The 14,032-nt window shown below is 43.7% G+C and overlaps 1 protein-coding gene across 1 annotated transcript in view; it reads left to right on the plus strand.

Moving 5' to 3' along the window:
- LOC123767387 (uncharacterized) overlaps nucleotides 1-4,054 on the plus strand; it is a gene marked incomplete at its 5' end in the record, with an annotated part of 61,279 nt that extends 57,225 nt beyond the window's left edge. The window contains 1 exon segment of the mRNA XM_045757049.2: nucleotides 1,694-4,054. Within this exon segment, the coding sequence (XP_045613005.2) occupies nucleotides 1,694-1,810 (117 nt within the window).
- Nucleotides 4,055-14,032: the final 9,978 nt, after the last annotated feature.

Below are 14,032 nucleotides of genomic sequence, written 5' to 3' on the forward strand. Positions count from 1 at the left end.
GCCCATAAAAACTGGCGCAAGGTGCCCAATCTCAAATATATACACCGAGAGACATACCCCGATTCTCGGTGTATATATTTACACTGAGTATTTACTTTAAGTAAATACTTAAATACTTACTTTAAGTAAATACAAACCAACCAACAAGTATACTTGTTGGTTGGTTTGTCAGTAAACTATTGAGGTGGACTTTGAAGGTTGATAAGCCATAAGGACCAGGAGCCAGATTCACGAAAGCACTTATGCAAACACTTACGAACCTGTACATCTTTTCTCAATCTTTGGCGGCTTTGTTTTCAATTATTAAACATGTTCATGAGCTCCGAAGCACCAGGAGGCTGTTTATAACAATAACAACAGTTGAATGGAAAGTTTTCATGCTTGTAAACTGTTTAATAAATGTAACCAAAGCCGTCAAAGATTGAGGACAGATGTACACGTTCGTAAGTGCTTGCGTAAGTGCTTTCGTGAATCTGGCCCCAGAGGTTGATAAGCCATAAGCCCAACACCTAACCAAAAACTTTTGTACTTGATGAAAATACAATTTAATCAATCATTTTCATCATAGTTACACGTCCATAACTAAATTGATTGTTAAAATTTAAGCACACTCATTTATTCAAGACAAGAGTAATAGTAATAAGTCTCATGCTAATAACTATAACTGACATTATATATATCATTAAATACGGAAAAGCACATTATGACAAGATACTGAGTAAATAAAAGACAATGATAATGCAAACGAGAGTAATTGTTTCACTTCTAACTACGCTAATATATACATTATAGTCAGTAGATATATAACTACTGATTAAGTTACCATATATAGCCAGACTATATAAGGTAAGGGGCTATATATATAAGACGAGGCTATATACATAAATTTTGTCAAACAAAACAAAATTTTAAACAATTTAGAAAATGAGTCAAAATCTAAATGTATAATAAATGTAAGTGACATTTAAATAGTCACACCTACCCATGGTCTAATACCTCCCTCCACCCTCTTGCAAGCCATCGTTACTGTTATCAATTAACTACATCTTCTAACCTTTCTTAATTCTTTGATATTTATTCTAACCAGTTGCCTAGGAGACTATGCCAAAAACTTAAGTTATTATGTCGGTTAGATTAAATTATACATATTCTTTTCAGTTCCCTTTGCAACACCTTATCAAATGCTTTACAAATATGCGTTGGAGATTTTGCAACCGAATCACAAGCAGCCCAGCTGGTGTGGGTGACGTTGCCGTAGTCCTACCAAGGCCAGCTGGCTGAGGCTCTGTGATGTGCAGCCGACATCTTCATTTAGGTGATTTCGTGATCTCTTTTGCTTGTGACTTCTCTAAAGATGTGTCTGAGAGAGAGAGATTCACTTTTGAATTTTCCGGTGTTTGTGACTTGAATTCAATACTTTCCTTCTGCAGTCATAACCATTGAGGATCTCAAAGTCAAATTTTAAGGCTATTACTGTTCTTATCTAAATCGGCTTGTAATTACGTGACTTTCTGAATTCTTATAGTTAGGATATGCCTGAAGTCCCTTGGTATTAATGTTTGGTTTTCTTGTTTTTACTACATAAAAAATGGAAGAAACCACACAAACACACACCTACGTTTCAATTCAAACCACCGAAAACTCCCCGTTGCAACACCTATTTAACTCGGTCCCTTGCTTCTCCCTCTTCCAGAACTGCTGCGACAGAGCGTGCGACAACGCTTCCATCCTCTGTTGTATGGTCTGCAACTGCACCGGCTGCCACTGTGACCTCTGCTGTCTGCTGTGCCGAATCTGTGTTGCCATATAACTGTTGCTGCTGCTGGCGGGTTCTACTGCAACTTTGGGTTCATACTGCAAGATCGCGGCGGCAATCTACCGCAAGAGTACGGCTTCCTACGGCAAGACCAAGAATGCCCACCGCGAGACCTCGGACTGTGCTGCCTGCTACAGCTTCTACCGTGTGATACATCACACCATCTCAGGTTGGCTTGGAAACAGCGAGAGAGTCGATTCTTACTGTTACTGCATTATAAAATGTCCAGTGTCATAGCGAATGCATGACAATAATAAATGAGTATGGCCACTCTTGTCATGAATTTTTTCTTTAAAGTAAATGGAAACATTTAAGCCTTAACAACAACGCTTGTAGGATTGAAATGACGTGTGTACATTTCAGAGGTGGATAGACTCTGAGAATGAAGAGAAATCGGGTTGAATGGGCAATAAAGATGAAAACAATAGACGAAAAATTAAGGTCAATAAAATAGTAATTGACATAGGAGAAATGAATCATTAAAATAGCCGAACTACGTACCTGAAATTAGCTATACTATCACACATGAAAACAAGAGAAATCGGGACCAATTAAATTTAAGAAAGATCATAAACAAAATTAGATATGTATAAAAGTCAAGTGATCAGTTTTAAGTGAAAGAGAGGACGAGATCACAATATTTTAGTGTCACTAGGCTAGAGACCCGGTTAACGCTCACCCGCCAAACACACACCGAAACTACGACGTTGCTACAACGTTCGAACAAGTTTTAACACCTAACCAGTTATAACAACCAATATATCAAGTTCTAACAACGTTCTAATACGTCATAAACACGTTAAGCCAAGATGTAACAACTTTATTACAAGTTGTAACAAGCGGAAAATAGAGACAGTTTCGGTTTGTGTTTCCAGGGTTGCAGCGCTCGTCACCTCAGTATGGGTTTGTCTGCCGTTTTGGAGTTCTGATTATACAAAAATCATTCGATTTGATTCTTTGGCGTCCTGGGGCCAGATTCACGAAGCAGTTACGCAAGTACTTATGAACCTGTACATCTTTTCTCAATCTTTCGCGGCATTGTTTACAATTATTAAACAGTTAATGAGCTCCGAAGCACCAGGAGGCTGTTTATAACAATAACAACAGTTGATTGGGATGTTTTCATGCATGTAAACTGTTTAATATATGTAACCAAAGCCGTCAAAGATTGATGAAAGATGTACACGTTCGTAAGTACTTGCGTAACTGCTTCGTGAATCTGGCCCCTGGGTATACAAAAATCATCCACGTTGATTCTTTGGAGTTCTGGGTATTTAGCAATCATCAAAACTGTTTCTTAGGAATCCTAAGTATTCAATAATCAAAGCTACTTTTATCACTTTTAATGCAAACTCTATGCAATTCTCGCATATTTATGGTAATATCGTTTGTTTTTTATGTAAATAAAACCTAGGATAAGTTTTGTTATGATGGCATTTTTGGATTGCCCGAATTTAGGCTATGCTCGTCTTTTTAAAAAATGCATTTAAAAACCACTAATCCTGTATATACAACATTAATCAAAACATTTGTATTAGAATTAACAGAACTATTAAGTAAAATACAGACGACGAGTCACAATAACGTGGCCGAAGAAATGATGACCAAATTACAGAAATTGGAGAAGCTACGACGTTTCGGTCCGTTCCTGAACCATAACGCGACTTTATAATGGTCTAGAACGGACCGAAACGTCCTCTCTTCTCCAACTTCTGAGTTGTGGTTTGGTTATCGCGTAAAATATAGCTATGGGATATGAAATAAGTTTTATGAGATATACACACAAAGGGGTGAGGTAGCCTCAAGCTATCATCCCTCACCCCGTTCAATACAACGGGTGAGAATAGCTTGGCAACTGTATTGTTTTTATTAAATGCTATGTAATAAAATTGTACTATGTTTATGGCTTGAGAGCCAGATATTTTTTATAGTAAAATCAAAATTGTGTACATTAAGGGCGCTTTTTCCTGAACCATTTGCAGTTACGTTGTAATTAATTACAAATAAAAGCCATCGGGCCCATCTAAGGCATCGGAGGAAATTCACATTAAATGTATTTTAAGAGTGATCAGGGTTACACACAAATGATGTATCTCCACCCAATAGAAAGAACAAGTTAACACAGCTTTTACGACAAATATGAAAAAGTTATATAACACACACACACACACACACACACACACACACACACACACACACACACACACACACACACACACACACACACACACACACACACACACCAAAGAGCCAAAGCTCAACCCCCGCAAGCACAAATAGGTGAGTACACACACAGAGTCGACCAAAGAGCCAGAGCTCAACCCCCGCAAGCACAACTAGGTGAGTACACACACACACACACACACACACACACACACACACACACACACTTGTCTTGTGACCATCGTGTTGGGTGGACGTGGGTTGGGAGCTCCTGTCTCACTAGTGGAGTGGGAGGGGTAATCAGGCAGCTTCGAAGTGAAAAAGTGTGTACAAGTGAATGAAAAAACCTTGAGTTTTGGCCAGAGCCATAAAGTAGTGAAGAAAAACAGTTTAAATAGCGTAATTCAAAATAGTTGTAGTATTGTGGCAGTGTGTAGTGTGGAGCAGACCTCACCGACCTCTGACCGCGTGACCTCACCCCGGCAGCAACCCTCCTACCACCACGGGGACGACGCTTGGAGATTCACTCACCTATTGTGTTAGCAGGACGGTAAGATACTTGGAACCCCTGTGGGTAAGGTTGCATTATAGCAATGACTAGGTCAGGAAGGGCGTCTAGGTCCAGCAGTATTATGATTGAGGAAGAAGATAGGTTTGTGGAGAAGATGATTGGGAAATTTGTAGAGAAGAGGGATGTTTGGATAGGTGATCTAATCCAGGGGATTAAAAGTGAAGTCTTTAATAAGATACAGGGCGAGGTTCAAAGACTCAAACAAGAGTTTATGGATTATATTCAAGAGGAAATCAGGAAGAGCAGGGTAGAATGGCAAGGAGAAATATCTAGGCTTACTAATGAATTTGGCAGGAATAAGGGAAGCTTGGCAGGGGAAGGGGAAGTAGTAGTAGTAGGTGGAGTAGCGGGTGTAGGAGGGGTGGGGGTCAGCCAGGGAGAGGGCCACCAGCATGACCCTGAACTGAGAAAGAGGACAATCATAATCCATGGATTACTTGAAGCCAGGGCACCATCGAGGCAGGAAAGGATGGAGATTGAGGATTTGGAACTACAGGGGATCTTGAGAGACATGAGAGCCCAGATGGCAGGGAATGAGGTGCAAGTCCACCGACGCATTGGACCATACAACTGTAACAGGAAACGACCTGTCCTGGTACAGTTCACTAACGAAGAGGCAGTGGATTACATACTGCATCACAAACACCTACTCAGAGGTAGCGAAAATTACTACAACGTATTTATTGACAAATTCATGACGAAGGAGGAACAGATTGCCCACAGAGCAAGCAAACAACAATACGACTCTTCCCATTTGAGCGCAGCTACACACCCCAGTGCTAATCCACCCCATGCTAACCAGCTCACACGTGCTTCTCAGGTCACCCCTTTCCCAAATCAGCCGCCCCTGCTTATCTCCCCAGCACATCCCTTGACCCCTCTGACCCCACTGGAGTCAAATTCATCCCACATTCCAAGGACCCCCTCATCACCTCAACCCCCAAAACCCGTCCAGCCCTCGTCCCCTCAACCCCCAAAACCCACCCAGCTCTCATCTCCTCAACCCCCAAATCCCATCCAGACCTCATCCCCTCAACCCCAAGAACCCACCCAGACCTCATCCCCTCAACACCCAAAGCCTACCCTGCCCTCACCCCTCCTCATCCCCTCTCCTTCCATGTGACCCCCCACCCTTGCGAGGGAGGTGGGAGGTCCCCCCCACCCCCTCTATCCATCCCCCTCCCAACCTCTCAACCTCTATCTGTCTCCCAACCTTACGCCATCTCCCAACCCCTCTATGCCCTCCCTAATCTTCAGACCCAGTATGCCCTTCCTACTCCAGACCTACCTACCCAGGCCCTACCCCAGACCCTCCTACCTACCTTCCTAGAAGCCCAGCCCCCAGTAGCCCCCCAAGCACCCCTCCTGAACTCTTTCACCCCCCATACACCCCCCGGACCCCCCCAGACACCCCCTGGATCCCCCCGGACATCCCCCGGACCCTCCCCGCCCCCAGTCATCCCCCAGACACCCCCCAGATCCCCCAGATCCCCTCTGCCCCCAGTCACCCCCCAGACATCCCCCAGATCCCCCCAGACCCCCAGAGAAAGGGAGAACTCTGGTACAAGAGTTTCCATGAAGAATCTCAAGGTTTGGTACACCAATGCTGATGGGGTATCTAATAAAGCAGAAGAGATAAAAGAAAGAGTGAGTGAAGCAGATCCTGACATAGTTGCAATTGTGGAAACTAAAATTAATGACATGATCTCAGATGCTATCTTTCCTGAAGGGTACCAGGTGATACGAAAAGAGAGGACACAGAGACAGGGAGGGGGAGTAGCACTCCTAATAAAGCGGAAATGGAAGTTTGAAGACCTGGGAAATCGAGTTACCAATGAGTGCACAAGCTTCATACATGGAACTCTGACAGTAGATGGGAGGAAGATTGTGATCATGGTAATCTACAATCCCCCACCAAACAGTAGAAGACCCAGGCAGGAGTATGATGACAACAACAAAGCATGTATTGATGAACTGCAGAAGGCAGCAACACTAGCCCACAGAATGAGAGCGAAGCTGCTGATCATGGGGGACCTAAATCATGGAGAGATAAATTGGGAATCAAGGAATCCCCATGGAGGGGATGAAACGTGGGGAGCAAAATTAGTAGATGTTATAGACAGGAATTTCCTGACACAACATGTGAAGGAAGACACAAGGGAAAGAGGAGGAGATGCACCGAGCCTATTAGACCTGATTTTCACCCAGAACGTAGAAGATATCGAGAATTTAGAGCATGAAATACCTCTAGGGGCCAGTGACCATTGTGTCCTAGTCTTTGACTACATGATGGAATTCAAAATTATGACCATGGGACAAGAGATCTGGGAAAGGAGAGCTGACTACAGGAAAGGGGACTATATGAGGATAAGGGACTATCTGGGTGAAGTGCAGTGGGAGGAAGAAATTAGAGGAAAAACAGTCCAAGATATGATGGACCTAGTCATACAGAAATGCCAGGAGGCCGAAGAGAGATTTATACCAACGGTAAAGGGAAAAAATAAGAAGGAATATAATAACCCATGGTTTAATAGACAGTGTCAGGAAGCAAAAATGGCCAGCAGGCGGGAGTGGAGGAAGTACAGAAGACAAAGAACAGAGGACAACAGAAGCAGATACAACAGAGCTAGGAACGATTACATTAACATAAGACGAACATCGGAAAGGGACTATGAGAACGATATTGCAATCAAAGCGAAAAAACAACCTAAGTTACTACACAGTCATATAAGAAGAAAAATGTCGGTGAACGACCAAGTGACAAGACTAAGGAAGACAGAGGGGGCATATACTGAAAGTGACAAGGAAATCTGCGAGGCACTGAATGCCAGTTTCCATGGAGTGTTCACTACCGAGCCTGAGCAGCTCCCATTGTTGGAAGGGGTTACCCTAGATGAAAGACTATCAGATATAGAGGTGACAGCAGAGGAGGTAATGAAACAGTTGACAACTCTAGATGCAACTAAAGCAGTTGGACCAGACAAAGTATCACCGTGGATACTAAAAGAAGCAGCACAGGCCCTCAGCGTGCCTCTGGCAATGATCTTTAATGAGTCACTTATGTCAGGAGAATTGCCCAGTTGCTGGAAGAAGGCAAATGTCGTGCCGATCTTCAAGAAAGGAGATAGGGAGGAGGCACTTAACTACAGACCTGTATCACTGACAAGCATCCCCTGTAAAATACTGGAAAGAATAATTAGGCTACGACTGGTTGCACACCTGGAGAACATTAGGTTTGTGAACAAACATCAACATGGGTTCTGGACAGGGAAATCGTGCCTAACAAACCTTCTGGAATTCTATGATAAAATAACGAGGATAAGACAGGACAGAGATGGTTGGGCAGACTGCATATTTCTGGACTGCCAAAAAGCCTTTGATACAGTACCGCACATGAGACTGCTGTTCAAGCTCGAGAGGCAGGCGGGGGTGGGGGGAAAGGTCCTAGAATGGATAAGGAACTACCTAACAGGAAGGAGCCAAAGAGTTACGGTAAGGGGCGAGAAGTCGGACTGGCGAACAGTAACAAGTGGAGTACCACAAGGATCGGTGCTGGGACCAATTCTATTTCTTGTGTATGTTAACGACATGTTTACAGGCGTAGAGTCCTACATGTCGATGTTTGCGGATGATGCAAAGTTGATGAGAAGAGTTGTGACAGATGAGGATTGCAGGATCCTCCAAGAGGACCTGAACAGATTGCAGAGATGGTCAGAGAAATGGCTACTAGAATTCAACACGAGCAAATGTAAAGTTATGGAAATGGGACTAGGAGATAGGAGACCAAAGGGACAGTACACAATGAAGGGGAACAGCCTACCTGTAACGACGCGTGAAAGAGACCTGGGGGTGGACGTAACACCTAATCTATCTCCTGAGGCACATATTAATAGGATAACGACAGCAGCGTACTCTACACTGGCAAAAGTTAGAACATCATTCAGAAACCTAAGTAAGGAGGCATTTAGGGCGCTTTACACTGCCTACGTAAGGCCAGTCTTAGAGTATGCCGCCTCATCATGGAGTCCCCATCTGAAGAAGCATATAATGAAACTGGAAAAGGTTCAGAGGTTTGCAACGAGACTCGTCCCAGAGCTACGAGGGATGGGGTATGAAGAGCGCCTGAGGGAACTGTGCCTTACGACACTAGAAAGAAGAAGGGAGAGGGGGGACATGATAGGAACGTATAAGATACTCAGAGGAATTGACAGAGTGGACATAGACGAAATGTTCACACGGAATAGTAACAGAACGAGAGGACATGGATGGAAGCTTGAAACTCAGATGAGTCACAGAGATGTAAGGAAGTTTTCTTTTAGCGTGAGAGTAGTGGGGAAATGGAATGCACTTCAGGAACAGGTTGTGGAAGCAAATACTATTCATAATTTTAAAACCAGGTATGATAGGGAAATGGGACAGGAGTCATTGCTGTAAACAACCGATGCTCGAAAGGCGGGATCCAAGAGTCAATGCTCGATCCTGCAAGCACATATAGGTGAGTACATATAGGTGAGTACACACACACACACACACACACACACACACACACACACACACACACAGCAGTTCCAAAGCGTTATTCGACAAGGAGTACTGGGAAGACGGGACACCACAGGCGCAGCTCTCATCCTGTAACTACACTTAGGTAATTACACACACACACACACACACACACACACACACACACACACACACACACACACACACACACACACATTTAAGCCTTTCACGCCTTACAGCAGTAGTAAGCTATTTGTCCTTGTACTGTAAAATGAATAACCCACTGACGCGAGGGGACACACACACAGGAGGCGACAGCTGGCTGCTCCTCTCAACTAATAGTGTAAGTTTTTCACGTTGCCGTAGCCAACGTTACAAATGTAACCTATTAAGAAAAGTAACGCCTCAAATTCGTGCATTTATTTGTAAGGCAAAAAGGTTGGATTTTTTACAGAGTTGCAAAGCAGGAGAACGGGGCTGCTCGAACACAACACACTACACTACCGGTTTACGAAGCTCAGGATTATATATATATATATATATATATATATATATATATATATATATATATATATATGTGTGTGTGTGTGTGTGTGTGTGTGTGTGTGTGTGTGTGTGTGTGTGTGTGTGTGTGTGTGTGTGTGTGTGTGTGTGTGTATATCACGAAAATAAACACGTGATTAAAAATGTGACAGTGTCAGACCACGGAGGAAAATTGAAACGAATTTCCTTAAAGTACCAGCCAGCACTTCGAGGTTTGTTGTCTAGTCCGAAGACCTGCCCCTCGCATATCCTTGTATGTATGGGTCGATGTTTGTCATGACTTATAAAGCGAATATGCCCAGGGAGAGACCGGGAAGCCAGTATATAGTTGAAGAATACTACCTAAAGGTATTCTTCAACTGGCAATGGTTGGGAGCCTGTGGATTCTGTTGATGGAATTTCTTGTTCTCGTTCGATACTTGACAGCATGTTTGAAGAGGTTACTACCAAATAAATAGTGTAAAAAACAAAGTATTTGAGTACGCCATTGAGACGCTGTCACTTTTAAGCTCTAGCCCGAGTCATCTCTCGAGGTTGACCAATGGGATGACACTTGAAACGGAAGGTGAACACGTGTGAGACACATTGACTTAGATTTGAAATTGAAATAAATTTATAGGTAAAATACACACAAAGGGATGAGGTAGCTCAAGTTATTCTCACCCCGTTCAGTACATCGTGTGTATATGTATATACATACATATACACACATCACAAACAATAAACATATTACCAAACATTCTGAGAGATAAACATCTACATTTCCTTTGACTTAGATTGGTCGGCAGAGCGACGGCCTCACAGGGTCGAAGCTCGATCCCAATGGTCCATTAAGTGACTCAGTATCCCAGGTCCTTATCCTTGTAATCCCTTCCAAGACCTAACTAGTAATACTAGCTTAGTGATTTACCTGATAATTATTTCACCTTGTTTTATTGTGGTTGAAAGGCAAGTAGCTTTTAAGTCCATTCACAGACGACGGAAAAACAAAAATATTTAGATTTGTAGATTGTAAATATTTATCATTTATATCCATTAAGTCATTACATAGCAGTACTCTGTACATGACTAACCTTCATGTCACCGCTCACAGAATGGATGTGCGCTCAATAATACACTAATTAATCTTACTTTGCATAAAGCCATGCCTGTGGCTTTCAGAGGGAACACGAAATATCTATTAGGTCTGATAATAGCAACATGAAACACTAGATGGGTAGCATCTATCTTCCTGATATTAGAAAGCAATACTGAATATTCTAGCTGTTATTACAAGGCTATTAGTCCAAGAGATTATCAAACTCACAAGCCATGTGACGAATCTTTGACTGACATTTTATAGACATTTTTATACGAGGTTCCAGGGGGCCAGATTCACGAAGCAGTTACGCAAGCACTTACGAACCTGTATACCTTTTCTCAATCTTTGGCGGCTTTGTTTACAATTATAAAACAGTTAATGAGCTCCAAAGCACCAGGAGGCTGTTTATAACAATAACAACACTTGATTGGGAAGTTTTCAAGCTTGCAAACTGTTCAATAAATGTAACCAAAGCTGTCAAAGATTGAGGGAAGAAAGATGTACACGATCGTAAGTACTTGCGTAACTGCTTCGTGAATCTGGCCCCAGTTCAGAATTCCAATGTTTGTCTTCGGCTCAATATGCTACCTAGCAATATACTCATAATATACCGCAAAACGTAAATAACTAAGAGTTTGTGATCGACCTATTGCGAATATTCGACCGTGTTGATTGGAGAACTGTTTCCATCATTCCTCCCTGATCGTCAGGATAGCCTAACGGGTTAATAATTTATCACAAAAACGATTGCCAAAACGCGTGTTGTACATGTTGTGTACAGTTAATATTTACCAACACGCATATGCATATTTAATCACAAACTAATAAAAGGTACTTCGTATCCAAGTAGGCTTTCAATAAGGAATTTGTACGTAACAAAACCTAGTAATTATATCAATACTTGACTAACATTTTTACAAAAAATATGCCATTTTTGTACAAGAATATATTGATGATTTGAGTGTATAATAGTGTAATATTGAGTTTGGCCAACTCAACATTCCTGTATAATGTTTCTTTTGGCGATGTGTGTGTGTGTGTGTGTGTGTGTGTGTGTGTGTGTGTGTGTGTGTGTGTGTGTGTGTGTGTGTGTGCGTGCGTGCGTGTGTGTGTGTATTCACCTAGTTGTGCTTGCGGGGGTTGAGCTCTGCTCTTTCGGCCCGCCTCTCAACAGTCACTCAACAGGTGTACAGGTTCCTGAGCCTATTGGGCTCTATCATATCTACACTTGAAGCTGTGTATGGAGTCAGCCTCCACCACATCACTTCCTAATTCATTCCATTTGTCTACTCTGACACTGAAAGAATTCTTTCTAACGTCTCTATGGTGAGTGTGTGTGTGTGTGTGTGTGTGTGTGTGTGTGTGTGTGTGTGTGTGTGTGTGTGTGTGTGTGTGTGTGTGTGTTTGCGTGTGTGTTTGCGTGCGCGCGTGTGTGTAAGCGTGCCTGTTTTTATGATTCAAGCCGTGGCTATGGCTACATGTGAGGGTACAACAGAGCCGTGGGAGTACATCTATCCGTGCTGGTACACCTGTAACTTTATTAAGCTCACACACACCTGCAAGTGTCGCTACAGGTTAAGAAACAGCTGTGTGTTCCTGCCGAGCTTCACGTATAACAGTAACTACAGCTGTAGCTACAACTACAACTGTAGCCATAACTAGAGTAGTATAACCACGCCACCTTAGATAACATCCCCAACACCATACTAGCTGATCATTCCTTACTATAAGTTCAAGTGAGATTGAGACAATAAAAAAAAATACATCTCAAAGAGATCGAGTAGCTTAGGCTATTTCTACCCTACCCACCCACCCCCCCACACACACCCATGAAAAAAGCCAAAAACAGCTACTCAATCTTTCAAACAAAAGCTTTAATATCAAACACGACAGACATTCAAACTTTCCACACCGAAACATTACCAAAAATTTCTTAACATAAAAGTAGTAGAGCCTAATATCTCTTAGACAATTTATAAATAAAATACGATACCAAATTAGTACCAGTGTGCCTTACAGTAAGAATTCTTTCTTACCCAGAAAGTAACATTAAAACCATTAGTTAAAAACGTTACAATATTATTATGTTAAATAATTTGTATATGTGAATAAAAATAGGTCACCGTTTCATTATTGTATTTTATTAACCATCTTGACTCTTGAGTTGCGATTACTTTAGTATCTAGTTACCTCACCCTCCTGTACCGAAGTACAGGAGTGACCCGACGGTCCCTCAGTAGTACAGCAGTGACCCCACGGTCCCTCAGTAGTGACCCGACGGTCCCTCAGTAGTGACCCGACGGTCCCTCAGTAGTACAGTAGTGACCCCACGGTCCCTCAGTAGTCCAGTAGTGACCCCACGGTCCCTCAGTAGTGACCCCACGGACCCTCAGTAGTGACCCCACGGTCCCTCAGTAGTACAGTAGTGACCCCACGGTCCCTCAGTAGTACAGTAGTGACCCGACGGTCCCTCAGTAGTACAGTAGTGACCCCACGGTCCCTCAGTAGTGACCCCACGGTCCCTCAGTAGTACAGTAGTGACCCCACGGTCCCTCAGTAGTACAGTAGTGACCCCACGGTCCCTCAGTAGTACAGTAGTGACCCCACGGTCCCTCAGTAGTACAGTAGTGACCCGACGGTCCCTCAGTAGTACAGTAGTGACCCCACGGTCCCTCAGTAGTGACCCCACGGTCCCTCAGTAGTACAGTAGTGACCCGACGGTCCCTCAGTAGTACAGTAGTGACCCGACGGTCCCTCAGTAGTACAGTAGTGACCCGACGGTCCCTCAGTAGTACAGTAGTGACCCCACGGTCCCTCAGTAGTACAGTAGTGACCCCACGGTCCCTCAGTAGTGACCCCACGGTCCCTCAGTAGTGACCCCACGGTCCCTCAGTAGTGACCCCCCGGTCCTCACCAGTAGGACCCCACGGTCCCTCAGTAGTACAGTAGTGACCCCACGGTCCCTCAGTAGTACAGTAGTGACCCCCACGGTCCTCAGTAGTACAGTAGTGACCCCACGGTCCCTCAGTAGTACAGTAGTGACCCGACGGTCCCTCAGTAGTACAGTAGTGACCCCACGGTCCCTCAGTAGTGACCCCACGGTCCCTCAGTAGTACAGTAGTGACCCCACGGTCCCTCAGTAGTACAGTAGTGACCCCACGGTCCCTCAGTAGTACAGTAGTGACCCCACGGTCCCTCAGTAGTGACCCCACGGTCCCTCAGTAGTGACCCCACGGTCCCTCAGTAGTACAGTAGTGACCCCACGGTCCCTCAGTAGTACAGTAGTGACCCCACGGTCCCTCAGTAGTGACCCCACGGTCCCTCAGTAGTGACCCCACGGTCCCTCAGTAGTGACCCC

Source organism: Procambarus clarkii, chromosome 74 (genome assembly GCF_040958095.1).
Source record: "Procambarus clarkii isolate CNS0578487 chromosome 74, FALCON_Pclarkii_2.0, whole genome shotgun sequence".
NCBI classification, from domain to species: Eukaryota; Metazoa; Arthropoda; class Malacostraca; order Decapoda; family Cambaridae; genus Procambarus; species Procambarus clarkii.